This window comes from Mus pahari, chromosome 13 (assembly GCF_900095145.1).
Source record: "Mus pahari chromosome 13, PAHARI_EIJ_v1.1, whole genome shotgun sequence".
Taxonomy (NCBI): domain Eukaryota; kingdom Metazoa; phylum Chordata; class Mammalia; order Rodentia; family Muridae; genus Mus; species Mus pahari.
Window position 1 is genome coordinate 26,810,124 of NC_034602.1, and position 14,676 is coordinate 26,824,799.

The window sequence follows — 14,676 nt, forward strand, 5'->3', positions numbered from 1 at the left end:
CTTTCTTTCTTTCTTTCTTTCTTTCTTTCTTTCTTTCTTTCTTTCTTCCTTTCTTTCTTTCTTTCTTTCTTTCTTTCTCTCTTATCTTATTTATTTATTTATCTATTTATCTTTTATTTATTTTGGTTTTTCGAGACAGGGTTTCTCTGTGTAGCCCTGGCTGTCCTGGAACTCACTCTGTAGACCAGGCTGGCCTTGAACTCAGAACCACCTGCCTCTGCCTCCCAAGTGTTGCCCGGCTACAGAGGTGTTTTCTTGTTCATCCATCCATCGTTGCTGGACCAGGTGTCCTCATAGATGCCTGAGTTCACCATGTGGGATATGGTTGGAAGAGCCTGGAGCTCTCCAGGTTCCACAGCTTCAAGTTTGTGTCTCTGAGGCACTGCACCTTGCCTTGTACTCTTCCAGGTGCTAGTGAGGTCCTTTCTAGAGGCCCAGCCTAGCAGGGCTTGTGAAGGAAATGAAGGACCTGTCAAGGAAAGGCAGAATGGCAGGGGTCACTGAGACCCTGGGACTAAGGTGAGGACAGTCAAAGAGAAGAGGCAAGAGAAGGCGGCTCTGAGAGGTCTAGCCCTCTGGGTGGGAAGCCATGTCTGCATGGAGTCAGAATGATTGAGATTGGCCTAGATTTTTCCAAGACTGTTTTCTCTCAGTGTCTGAGACCAACTAGGAGTCACGCTTCCAATGGGTTTAATGGCCTCTCTGTATCCAACCTCAGCATCCCTCTGTGACTTACTGTCTTAGAGTTTGGGTTTTACTGCTATGAAGAAGCACCATGACCAAGGCAACTCTTATAAAGGGCAGCATTTACCTGGGGCTGGGTTACAGGTTCAGAGGTTCAGTCCCTTTTCATCAAGGCGGGAGGCACAGCAGCACCCAGGCAGGCATGGAGCTAGCTGGAGGAACTGAGTTCTACATCTTGATCCAAAGGCAGATAAGAGAAGACTGGCTTCCAGGCAGCTAGGAGAAGGGTCTCCAAGCCTACCCCCACAGTGACACACTTCCTCCAACTAGGCCACACCTCCTAATAGTGCCACTCCCTGGGCCAAGCATATTCAAAGCAGGACACTCACTTTGCCTTGTTTTAGATGGTCTGAAGGTTCAGGAGAATGAGGACAACCTTGCTGTGCTCCATGCTGCTCGAGACGCACTCAAACTCATCCAGAACAAGTTTCTGCCAACTGTGTGCTCCTGGGTCCAGGTAAGGCAGGGCATCCGGCCTGCAGCAGTAAACTTGGGCTGAAAGCCCAGGGAAAGCAAGGCTGTGGAAGGCGAAAACTCTGTCCTGGGTGGGTACGAGCATTCTCCCTCACCCTGGCACCTTGTCTCTTCCTACAAGAAGGAGCATGGGCTGTCTGGGGACTGTCTGGAACCATTGTGAGTCATCCTTTGTTTTACAGCGGTTTACCCGTGCAGGGACCTACAGTACACATTTAAAACAGGCCATTGACCTGAAAATGGAACTGGAACTTGCTCTGAAGAAGTATGAAGAACTAAACATTGAGCCTGGGAGAGGACAAAGGACCAGGGTGAGTTCATGGATCTGAGGCTAAAAGGTCCCAGGACCCTCTACTCGGCCATTTGAACAGCAGACGTCATCAGATTCAGGGGATTCTGGCTTTTTCTTTACTAAGTTCTGTGGTGGGAGTCTCAGATCAGCCTTTCCCCAGGGAGGACCCATCTGCTCTTCTTGGCTTGGGGTTCTGTCCTGTCCATCAGCAAGTCTTCCCGTGAAGTCACTCATGCCATGGTCGCTACATTCCTGCTGTTGGTGTCTGTTCAGCCAAGGATATTTTGACAGCACTGAAAACCCATGTGTCAAGGGCTGTGTTAAATTGGTGGGGACTTCTGGGGAGTTGCTAGCAAGTAGGGACTTGTGTCTTTGGGCAGGCTGGACAAAATGAAGCCTACAGAGTGCTCAGGTGCAGTCAGAGGTGAGCATGAACACCGTGCACTTTGGGATGGAGACCTGAAGACCTCCTGTCTGTTAGGCCTGTTGTGAGCAACAACAGGGTTCTCTTGTGATTCGGGGACTGACAAGATACTGTATCTCCCCGAGTGAGGATCTGGCATTAAGATAGACCAGGGAGGGATACATGGGTCCTCTTGCTGAGGCTAGAGAGGTGGGAGTCCAGGCAGGGCCAGAGAGAGATGTAGGCATGTGTTCTGGGTGCCTGGTGTGAGCAAAGATGCAGTCCTGTAGTGACCTCGGAGCCACAAAGGCTGTCCATGCCTGGAGGAGGCGCTGCCCTCAGAGAAGGAGTGAAGCACCTGTGTGTGGACTACATGGGACTGGGATTCTACATAGGTGACCACAGAGCTGAGGGGACAGCTGGTCTTAGGGGAGTTGGGCCTTGGGATTTAATGGAAAGACACAGAACTGTCACAGTCCAGCCTCTCTATGTCACCCAATTCTTTCCAGAGCTCCAAGCTGACAGTCATCATCATCCCATGTTTCTCTCAGCTGGTTTTAATGTGTGTGTGTGTGTGTGTGTGTGTGTGTGTGTGTGTGTGTGTACGTGTGCACGTGTGCACATTCTCTCCTTGTACCATGTAGGTCCAGGGACAGGACTCAAGTCCTTGGCAAGTGCCTTTTCCTGCTGAGACATCTCACTGGCTCCTCTCAGCTGGTTTACAGAGAAAACAGACATCAGAGCTGCCACATCCCCATGGAATCCTGTTCTGAACCCAAATCCCCAGCCTGAACTGTGAGCTTAGTCCCTGACCTTACCTTAGTGCAGAGATATTTGGGGAGTCAAATGGCCCTTTCACAGGGGTCACATATCAGATATCCTGCATACCAGATATTTACAATATGATTCGTAAGAGTACCAACATTACAGATGTAAAGTAGTAAGGAAATAATTATTTGGTTGGGGTCACCATAACACAAGGAACTGTGTTAAAGGGTGACAGCATTAGGAAGGCTGAGAACCACTGTCTTAGAGGTTAGTGGGTCAGCTGACCTGGGCAGTCTGACTTACAAATTCTATTTTGGAAGGTAGCTTTGAAGTGGACTTAACTCTGTCTTTACTGAGGAAAAGATCAGATTTGAAGCCATCCATTGCTCCAGCCTAAAGCCAAGAGCACTCCATGTCTAACACCCCGTTGACCAGTCTGTGGCAGCTAGTAGGTACATTGGAAATACAGTTCAGGTGCTGGAGCCAGAGGACATAGGAGGGAGCTCCTGACTCTTCTGCAACTGCTTGATGGACCCGGCTTTGCAGAGGGCGTGCGCGATGTGGGCCAGCAGAGGGCGACCTTGCCTCTCTTTCCGTCAGCCAAATACGCTTGAGTTTATGGCAATCATGGGAATACAGTGCCATAATTGAGGCTGTCTGGCAGTGTTTGGTATGTGTCGTTACAGCTTATGAGAATTACATTTTGTTGTGTCACCTAGCTAAGTCAGCTTTATGAATTTTGAGCAATATATTTACAGCGGAGAGCATTTCTATAGCCACGAGGAAAGTGATAGCTCTGGCCCTCACTGCAGCTGTCAGGAGGAATTTTATCTCTAAACTCAGTGTCAGTAGTCAGCTTGGCCAAGACTGCGCCATATAGGGCTACCTTTCAGGGTGACCTAACAACCAGCCTGTGAAGTAAGGCCACCTCACCATTACGTTGTGTCCCCCAGTTCCTCCCTGGAGAACTCATTCTGTGGGACAGGCACCTGGCTTTGGGCCTTGGCCGTGTAGGGACGTCCCTGAATAGCTAGTACTCCAGGGAGCGACCACAGAGCTCTGAGTACTCTAGAGTAGCACAGAAGAGTTTTGCCAGGCCTAGGGATTGCTAGCCTGCACTTCCTTACTGGGACCAGCAGCAGTGTCGAGGCTGGCAGGACTGCAAGCCCTAAGGGTCTTAGCAGCCTGGCTGTTCTCCTGGTCTTGTAGCTTTGTCAGGAAGATAAAGCTGGGTGTTGTGTGCTGTTGCCTTGCCATCATCTCTTATCTCCGTGTTTCCTGACTGCTGAGTGGTTGGCTGCTAGAGGAGACCTGGGCAGTCTTCTGGCCCACAGGACACTCATGAGGCCTTTGTGGGTGATGGTGAAGACATGCAACCTCCTGGGTCAGGGTTGTGCATTTAGTTCAGCCAGCTTCAGGGGCAGCAGCTTGCATCCCAATGCCCAGGTACAAAGCTCCATGTTGTGTGCTTATACCACAATGTATGGTAACAGCCATGCATTCAAGGCAGCTGAGTGGAAGCTGAGCCTGGATGTAGAAGCTTGTCTTCCCAATTACGTGAAAGGCTGAGGCAGGAGGATCATTACTTCAAGACCAGCCTTAGTTATAGAGTGATTTCAAGGGCTGCCTAGACAATTTAGTAAGCCCCTTGTTTCAAAATACAAAGAGGCCCGGGGATTTAGCTCAGTGGTAGAGTGCAGCTTAGCATGCTTGAGTGAGGTGCTAGGTTTAATCCCTAGTATTACACCCAAAAGAGACTAAGTAGCTCGCCCTGACTCCTCTTAGCTGTCCTAATCCAGCTGCAGTCCTAGATTTCTGTTGTGGCGTAAGGGGTATTGGGCTCATAGTAGGTCATCACTGGTCATAGCATGCCTATGTCAGTACTTTGCTTCCAGGACTGAGGGCAGTTTCACTGGCCATTTCCTAACTCCCATGAGACACAGGCATGGGAGTGGAGACCCAGCCCTGGAACAATGTGAACGTAGTCTTTGTGTGGTGCACAGTGGGCATTCAGGTTGATGTAATACCCAGGGTCTGCCCTCTTTCCACTGTCCCTTGTTGCCCTCAGTGGCTGCTAGCCTGGTCTTACCCAGATTAGAACCCCTTGTGCATCTCAGCAGATGGCTGGCTACTTCCATTTGTGCCTGCAGGACCTGCTGTGAAGGCAGGCCCTTCACGGTGTTGTGGGAGTCCTCTGGTCACATACATAGGTCAGCACATGAGCCCAGGACATCCTGTGGGTATGTAGAGCTGCCCAGGCCTGAGAAGGTGGTAGCCCTTGGGTTGATGGTGCCCTCCCTCCCTCCAGCAGGAAGGCAGGTAGTGCTCAGCTCTGCTGTCAGTTGAATGGACACTTCCCAGACCTGTCTCTACAAACTGATTTTTAACGAAAGGCACTGTTCTGAAGTCCTTGGAGATTTTGCTTGCCGCAGCTGGAGAGCGAGTGAGTCGCTGTCTGTAGATGAAGTGATTGGCGGCTCCCGGACTGTGAGTGGCAGCGCCCAGGCTCAGGTGAGCAGTGCTTCCCAGAATAGATACAGCAACTGCCTATCTGCACATCGCCCGCCCTTCCTGCAGCTGGTGGGCAACTCCTTGCAAGGCTGCTGCACCACAGTGTCTTGTGGGGGAAGGGCAGGGAGAGGGCTAATGAATGTCTATGTTAATTAGAGCTGTTTTAATTAGAAATCATGATGAGGTGTTCACTAATTTCCAAATAAAATTTACGGAGGGTTGAAATCATTTCCTAGTGTTTCCCCATTTAGCACGGGATTGGCATCGTTAACTCCTCATGTAGAACAGGCTGAGCAAGGAACACTAATTCAATAATGCATGATTTAAACATTTTAGAACTTCTAACAAATGGGTGAGATTGAAACAAATACAGTGCTACCAGTCATCAACAGCAGGTGAGACTTGGCATGGTGCAGGCTGTCTTTGGAAGGCTGGGGGGTACAGGCTGTGCTGGTCTGGCCTGTTCCCCCCTGGCATCCATGGAGTCCAGCCCCTTTGAATGTTGCTATTTGTTTCTGTGCAGTATTGCTTTCCTTTTGACATAGATGGTCTGTCTTCAGAAATACTTAAACCAATTTAAACACGTCTAAGCATTTGCTTTACAGAGTGTTCTCACTTCAGCTCAGTTTGGAGGCAGGCTGGGGATAAATCTTGAGCGGATCAATGTGCAGGGCCATTTGGTCGAGTTGGTTTCCACCTGCTCTGTTACAGAAGAGCTGTAGTAATCCATGGCGGCCTCATTATTTACACTGATAAAAATCCTTTGAAAACTTTTAAATTGCCTGCCTTTTCATTATGTAGCTCTGATCATGGTTAGTTTGTATTGTGTAATTAACAAAATACAAATTCCCACCAAGTGGTGCTCAGAGGAGTGAAGTCAGACATCAGCGCGTCTGACTTGTCAGCAGCTGTTCTTCCTTCCTGGACTGCTGGTCTACTTGTTCATGTGGTTATCCATGCATCTTTGTGCAAGCCAGTCCCATGGGCTGTGTGGCAGGCACCCTGATGGAACCATGGCTTCATCTTCGCCCTATCGCAGCAGTGGAAATCCGTCTGTCTGGTGCACGCTGTGCAGCGTTGCTTGTTTTCTGGGCTGGGTGCTTGTCAGTCTGCCTTTCAGATCGGTCTCACTACCAGGCCTATGGGCGCTACACTGAGCGCTCGCTCACCCAGGCCCAGCTCCTCTCCTGCACAGTGTTAAGCAAGCTCTCTGGGCTCTGCAGGATTTGCTTCTTGTAGGTGAAAAGGACAGAAGCAGAAAGCCCAGGGAATGAAATGTTGAACCGTCAGGCACACCCGGGAAAGCAGGGAAACTAAATCAGCCTGCGGGACCTTGTGCAGCAGCAGGGCCCGTAAACAGCCTCCTCCTCGGGCTGTGCTCCCTCCATCACACCGAAGGCCAAGCACGCCCAACAGCGGAGAGTCGGGAGGGGTTTGAGCACAAGTTCTTATGAGGTCAGCTCACAAGGATGGCAGAAACAGCTCAGCAGCCTCCGTACCAGCCCATCCCCTCCCATCCCCCACTGTATGAATCTAGTGTTGGTTTCCCTGGCTCCAGTGTCTAGCCCAATCATTTGTCTTTCCACCTTCTCACATGTTACCTCTTTACTCTAGGAGTACCCCTATCAGATTATTTCCTCCATTTTACAGTTGAGAAAGCCATCCAAGAATTTATGAGTCCTGGCCCCTCCTGAAGCCCTAGATGCCCAGTGGAGAGGATGCCTGATGAACATGGCCCAGTGTCTTTGAGGCAGGCCACACAGCATAGCATGGCCTCATGTTTCCAGAGGCTAGCCACCTGCTCTCACCTGGGATGGCAGCCAAGGCACAGAGAGGGACCTGCTGTAATCCTAGAAGGAAACTGTTAGTTGTGGACCCAAACAAGAGAGGATGCACTTCTCTCCTGTGTGGTTGGCTTTCTCTGCACACTCCTAGGAAGAATGTTTAGTGCTTTCACATTTCATTAGATGTTAAGGTGTGGAGTTCACATAACCTCATTCATAGCTCTCCCTGCCTCTGACCACTCACACAGCCTTGTCATTGAGAGCAGGCTGGTTTGAGTACATACATTAGGAAGACTAGAAAACCCAGAGCACCTTGCCGGTCGCACCTAGGCTACCAGCCCTCAGTTGGATTGGCAGCATGTGACTCCCTGGCTGTCTTGCTAACTGCTTGTTTGGATGTAGCTGAGAATTCTAACCTTAGCCTTGCTCTGGAAATGGACTTCTAGGCATGTGTGACCAGGTTTCTTGCCTCATACTATGTAGTAGGCTAGCCTCAACCCTTGGGCCCCACTTCTAGGAAGTTCTCTGACAGTGAGTGGGGTTCTTGGTCAAACTGAATCCTCAAGGGTAGATTCTTGTGGACTGTTCTAGGGGGAGACTAGGAGAGAGAGGGAGAGGAGGAGGAGGAGAAATGCCTGCCCCCGTGTGTCCTGCTCCCGTGTGTCCTGCCCCTGTGTGCCCTGCAGTGCTGTTTGTTGTGCGATCTTTTTTTTTTTTTTTCAAGACAGGGTTTCTCTGTGTAGCCCTGGCTGTCCTGAAACTCACTTTGTAGACCAGGCTGGCCTCAAACTCAGAAATCTGCCTGTCTCTGCCTCCCGAGTGTTGGGATTAAAGGCGTGTGCCACCATGCCCGACTTGTTGTGCAATCTTTCTTGTGAATGTGGCCTTTACACATTGAGAGATGGTCATTCAGAAAACATTTTGCACCAGCCTAGTTTTTTTGGACTTGAGTGTGTGCTCTGGTGTCCTGCTTGCATCTGGGCAGGTTTGACTCAGTACTGGCCCTTCTGGCCACCAGGTGCCTGTTCTGTGTTATCACGTGGTCAGCACCACAACGCCCTCTGTCCTCTGAAGGTGCGTCCCTGGCAGCCGAGATGCACATGAGATATTGGCCTGGCCGGGCAATTTGCACGGCCTTCCAGGGAGGGCATTAGCATATAAATAGCAGATGCAATGACGGCCATCACAGCTGAGCACGTTTAATTTTTAGTTTATAAGATAGAATGGGTTTTTAAATGCATAGCCATCAAGCCGCTGAAAGACAAATGCAGTTTGGAACTCACTTGTCTGCCGAGGCCTTACATCATTTTTTTTTTAAAAGGGAAATAGACACACATAAAACTGAACAAAAGTGATTTCTTGGGTGAAAAGTAATTGAGATTGCGCACCAAGTTAATTAGATCGCACAAAATTTATTTAATGGTTCCAGCTGTATCTGTAGGCTGTGGGCTTGGTGGCCATGGGTTTCTGGACGTTGAGATGCTCTTCCCATTCCTTCGCAAATAATTAGCACTCACCACCCCACTTCTGTAAACTGATTGCGTTGTATATTTTAGCCGTTTTATTGCTTGTTTAATTATGATCATGACGACTCATTTTTCTAAATCCTTTTAACTGTGGGTGAGAATCAATTTGTATAAAACCAGCAGTACCCCTACCACACAACAGCGGTGGGCGAAAGCTTGTTTCTGTTTTGTGGGTGGATGAGTTGGCCATCTGTAGAGATCTGTTGCTCCCACTTGAGGGCCAGCTTAGGAGAAGTCTTCTGATTGGCTGGAAGGGTTTCTGACCACCTGCCATATCCCTCGAAGGCACCCAAGGATTTCACCCATCAGAAGAGGTCTGAGTGAGAAAGGCAGCCTGTACTGGTGTGTGGTCCCCTGTGCAGGGCTCATTAAGGGCTGCCCCTCCTGCCTGGTTTCACACAGTGCATTTTGTGTTGTTTCATCATCACAGTAGAAACCTTGGCCCTCACGTGGGATAAAAGAAAACCCATTCTTGAGAACATTTCAAAAGTCTGGTCTCATTTCGAAGCCATCACTAATCCTGATGCCTTTTTAGCAGGTGTGAGCTCTTTCCCAGGACTCTGGCTGGCGTCTAGGTACTTTATGCGGACCCCCTCTGGATGCTGGCATCTGTCCAACTTCCCCTGTGACCTTAAAAGCAGGTTCTACCACAGTGGTCATAACCTCTTGATTATTTAAATTCCAAAGTGAGTGAGTGGAGGCTAGTCAACTGTGATTCAAGATCACTCCATGAAAGCCTTCTCTCTGGACTGTGTTACCTTTCCAGGGACTGTCGTTTGTGACAATCTTCCTGGTCAAGCTCCTGAGCAGGTCACAGGAGTGTTCCGACAGCTAGGGCTCAGAACTTTTCCACAGCAGAGTAACTTTTCGTCCTTCAGGCTCATCTGTCAGCTGTCCGTGGTAACCTCAGCGCCAAGAATTTGATATACTAGTATTTACCAAGTGTGGATTAAAATTTCACTTAAGTATTAACAGTGGCATCTCTAAATTGTAGTTGTTGCAGTTGGAGTACTCCATCTCCAAATAGTTGCTAAGTAACGTATAGGAATGGCTGGTGGCTCTCTCTGTGGCTCCAGAGAGAGCCTGGGTTTTGGGGGGCAAACACATGTGGTGGAAAAGCCAGAGGCCTTTATCAGTGCTAATTTAAGAACAAGGAAGACCCTGGGGCCTCAAATTTAATCTAAAAATAAATGACTGTAGTTGGGGAGGAAGAAGATAAAATTATAATAGTTACCTAAGCAGTTGAGTATTTTTTAGGGAATGAAATTTTGATAAAAAGCCCCCAGCAGAATTCAAGGGTGTGGGCAATAAGCATAATATTTTATGAAAATGACCCCCATATTTAAAACCTGGCACTGTATGCTATGCATTGTAGCACCCAGCCCACATCTACCTTTTAGAAAATTAAAACACATAAATTCTGTTTAGTGTTTGATACGCACTGCACTAGCTGAGCCCGTAATGCCCTAAAACCTTGGGCTGCTTTCCACCTTTCATAAATTCCTGGGTAGATTCTATACAAAAATAATTTTCAGGTCCGCGGCTCATTGTTATTCAAACGTGATTGATCGTCGTCATTTGCTCAGCTCGGGAGTTAAGTGCCCCTGTCATTTCCAAAGAGTATAATTGGGACGTTTCACAGGTCAGCGGTGGAGACAGGCTTCCCTTTTGATCAGTGTTAGACTGATAACAAAAATTACAGTTTCCGATGATTAATGTCTCCTGTGCTTCCCAGATGCACGACTGTGGGCTGCACCAAAACAAAGTGCATTTGCATCTGATTATGCTCTCTCTGGGCAGCAGTCTCCCAGGCTGGGGCATGGGGCCAGCAGGCATGGCCAGATGTGGCTGCTGATGCTTCCTGCAGCCCCAGAAAGGAGCCCGGCTCTACCTGGGCGGGCAGCATGCTGAGCTGGGGCATAAGTAGGTGATGCACTGTAGTCCCTCCTCCATGGTGACTGTCATCTGCTTGGCATGGCTTCTGATGCACAGGAGTGCCTGCCCTGCAACTAGAAGCTACTCCTTAGATGGCCTTTCTCCCTTCAGGAAAGTCAGGAACATGAGGGAACATCTGTAAATTCAAAGTTGCTGTTGAGAATGGTTTTAAAATGTAATGTTTAAGTTTTTCAGAGTTTTTCTTATAATCTTATGAAGGTCCCATAAGTTAGCATTCCCTTGACAGGGACCGTCCTTGTCTCAATTCTGCTCTGAAACTGCCCCTATCTATCTGTCTGTCTGTCTATCTTTCTATCTATCAATCGATCTATCTATCTATCTATCTATCGATCTATCTATCCATCTGCTCTTTGAAACAGAGTCTTTCTATTATCTCTATTATGAAACTATCCAGGAACTTGCTACATACACCGAGCTGGCCTCCTCACCTGCCTCTGCCCAGTCCACTCTCAGACATTGATGGATACTCAGTACAAAGCTCCTGCTGGTCAACCAGGGCTATGTGGGTTGCTGTTGTAGTAGAATTTTCTCTTTATCTCAGCCTTTATACCTTCCCCTTTATTTTATACATAGACACGCACTGAGATTAAAGGTGTGTACCACCATGCCCAGCTTTGGAAGCTGCAAGAGCATTGAAACTTAGCAGGGGGCACCAAAATTCAGGGGGCCACCACAATCTAAGGGATAGCACATCCCTAAGGGTGTGGACTTCCTTACCTTGGTGAGCTGAGCCTGGCTCCCTCATATGATAAGTGTGCAGTGGGGTAGATCTCAGGAAGGTTGGGTTTCTGCCTCCATATCCTGGGTGTGGAAGATTCTGGAAAAACAGGAGGTCAGTGGGAAGTAGGGTGGGGGAAGCTTATCAGGGGACACTTCTGCAGTGAGGCCAGAGGAGCAGTGGGTCTGAGGCATAGCAGATGTTATCACCTATGACCTTGGTGGCTTGCTTGGGCACGGAAGAGCTGTAGGTAAGGTGGCAGCACCATTAACTCACGCTCTGCTGCCTGCTTAATGGGGATGAGGCAGCTGCGCAGGTCCTTGGTGATGCCCACTGCAGCAGGCACAGGAGGGTTGGTGGTAGTTAGGGAATGGCTCCAGGTGGGAGCCGAGCCAAGGCACTGTGATTTAAGAATAAGAACAGCCTTAGAGACATTGTAATTAAAGACTATCAGCATCTGTTGTTGGAGTCCTAAACTGGAGAGACAGCCCTATAAGAAGTGACACCTGTACTCCGTCCATGGACAGCTGCTGTTGGATAGAGCTAGTGACTTATTTGTATTTGGGATTGTTTCCACAGACAGAAGCACCGGAGGACAGCGAGGATGAGGATCAGGACTTCGTGGAGGTCCCAGAGAAAGAGGGCTATGAGCCTCGAATCCCTGACCATCTACGAGCTGAATATGGTGAGTTGTGAGTCCACAAGGGGCAGGATTGGGTGTCAAGGGTACTGGAGAGGTTCCCACTCTGGACAATGCCTCTAGGTTGTGACATTGACCCAAGGAATTTAGCTGTGAACTTCCCTTGTACAGCTGTTGTGTCAGTAATTGTTGCTTGTATTTAAGTTGTGGAGTTTTTCTTTTGTGCCCTGAGTCCCCCTGTGGCCAGAACATGGCAGGATATCACATAGGGCCTTCTGGGCCACTTGATGCGCTGTCTTTGAGTCAGGGATGAAGTTTGATAGGGATGCCTTTGCCCATATAGGGCCTACACCAGGGTGGAGGGGAGGCAGATAATCATGATCAAAGCATCCCTGCTTCATGTCTGCGAGATCACAGACATGGCCTCTGACTCAGGGATGTCTGGACCCCATGGGGAGAAGCAGCTTGTCACACATAGAGCACTACTGTGACATACAGGCATTTCCCATCTAGGAGCTTCCTCTTTTCCAAGACAGCTCTAAGCCACACTCTGTACCTTAGGTCTGTGCCCTCCAGAAAGCAAGTGTAGACTTAAAGGGGATCCCGGGCCCAGGCCACAGCCTCAGGTCATGGCACCACTTATGCCAAGAGGAAGCAAGTTGTCTGGCTTCTGTGGGGTGTACGCAGTGGGTTTGAACTGGTATTTATGGGGTGGAATTTGAATTTGTTAAGAGAACTTAGATGATTAGATGACTTGTGTGTAAAGCCATGACCCATTAGGAGTGTCAAGCCAAATTAGCCTAGGCAGACTCACCCCTCACCCCTCAGTCCTCAGCCCTTTGCCTAGTGCTGTCTCCTGGGCAGGCCAGGTGCTTGGGGATCAGTGAGTGTGATTATCAGGGGGAACCTCCTACACTCAAGGGCTACTGGTGACCCCTTGGCTGAGCACAGTGGTCTGGTCTGGCCTACTCTGCAGAAGTCCCAATATTCTGATGCCCCATGAAGAGCTCCCTGCCTAGTAGAGCTGTCCTCTTCTGCATGCTTGCCTCACCTGCTGTGAGGCAAGCCTGCCTTACTGAGCTGTGTATACCATTACAGTTTCTCCAGGCCTCAGTCTCACAATGCTCTCCTGGGTTCTACAGCCTGCAAATCCCATGACCTTCCAAACTTCTACTCATATACTTCTCCAAGCACCAGTCTCTACCTGAGGTGGATTTTATTGTCTCCCAGCTTACCTTTCTACCAGGTAGGATATATGTCATGGCCAACACTAGGAAGTGCTTCAGGTATAATGGACGACATGGCCATCTTCCTGTGCCCAGAATGGTTTTGGCCTCCTGTTTGTTTTACCTTGCCTGGATGAGATCCTTGTCTAGCAAGATGCTGGTGTGACTGTGGCTGTATCTGAGGCCACCAGTCTAGAACTGTGAACAGTGAGGGCAGAGATACTCTCAGGGTCCAGACAGTGTGGCTAGCACCCACCTATGTACCTGGGTTCTTAGATGCCATGCTGTCCTTCTGTCCTCCTTGGAAGCCACACTTTAGTTCTTAAGCTGGGGGACTGGCTCTGGCTCTTGGAGTCTTCAGGAGATCCTGAGAGCCAGCACTGATTCAGGGATCATGGTTGCACCAGAATTTTTTAGTTTGGGCCTCTGTATCCTGTTCTGATGTTCCATATCCTTCCAGTAGACACAGTAAGTCTGACTGTACACAGGTTTTAAATGGCTCCAGGTCATAATGTAGCAGGGCCAAGGATTATCCTCAGAGAACAAAACAGATTCTTTTCATCCCAGGAGAGGATATCTTTGGCCTGTGGCTTGGGAATGGCCAGTGATGGTGCCAATGAGGACAGCAGCCCCTGCTCACAGATGCTTACTTAATGTCACTCTGGAAGATAGCAACACATCGTGTTCCCTTCCCAGCCACCAGTGGAAATAGACAGGGCTAGAGCAAATCCTTTAGTCCCCCTGATCAGAGGTAGCCCTGTGTCTGCCTGTATCTAGAGGGCTTCTGACCATTGGCCATTTTGAGTCCAGCAAAAGAGGCTTTGAAGCATCTCCCACTGCCACTTGCTGGGACACAGCCATGAACAGCCTGCTGTGAGGCTACACAGGGAAGTCACAAGTTGCTCTGGTTTGGGAGTTACAACCCACATCTACTCGTGATCATCCCAGCCTGGCTCAGGCCCCACAACAGAGTTGTGCTGCCCTGCTACCTGTTCCTAATGTAGACTAATCCATGGTTTTCAATAGAATACTGCAGGTTCCACTACTGAGTGTGGGGTGATTTCTCACACAGAAGCAATAACCTCATTGTCCAGAACTCCTGCACCCAGCGTCCATCATCCTGTGTGTAACTGTCTTTTCTTCAGAGCCTTCCACGTACACCTGGAAGTGCCTACAAAGCTGCTAAGGGGCTTCCTTCAGCTCAGCCTAACAGAAAGACAGAGACTCTGGTGGCTTGCTTCATTGTCTATAATTATCCCGATCTTGGAAAGGCTCTAGGCCTCTGTTTGAAGCCTAGAAGGCAATGATGGCTAATGTGGTCCGAGCCAGCTGTTGCTTTGTATTTCACAATGACATCAAGTGGAGGACATGACAGTCTGTGAGGGTTGGCAGAGTGTACAGGTAGACCTGCAGCACCCACATTAAGTACACACAATCTGGCTGATGGTATCACCATTGGGCTGAGGAGCACAGGAACCCAGGAGGGCTTGGTGAGCCCTTGAGGCCAGGGACATATGACATACCTAGAATTCCTGGAGCATTCACAGGAGGGGGGGGCAACAAGGGCACTGGCCCATGGGCAGGACCTGTGGCACAGATAGAAGTGGGAATCCCCCATCATTATACCAAATGGA

The 14,676-nt window shown here is 49.2% G+C and overlaps 1 protein-coding gene across 4 annotated transcripts in view; it reads left to right on the forward strand.

Moving 5' to 3' along the window:
- The window catches only part of Uvssa (UV stimulated scaffold protein A), a 41,755-nt gene that overhangs the window by 13,329 nt on the left and 13,750 nt on the right, over positions 1 to 14,676 (forward strand). For all 4 annotated transcript variants that reach the window (XM_021211018.2, XM_029545466.1, XM_029545465.1 and 1 more), the window contains 3 exons: positions 1,089 to 1,201; positions 1,401 to 1,529; positions 11,756 to 11,861. In XM_021211018.2, coding sequence (XP_021066677.1) covers positions 1,089 to 1,201; positions 1,401 to 1,529; positions 11,756 to 11,861 — 348 coding nt within the window. The remainder of the gene's footprint in view (positions 1 to 1,088; positions 1,202 to 1,400; positions 1,530 to 11,755; positions 11,862 to 14,676) is intronic.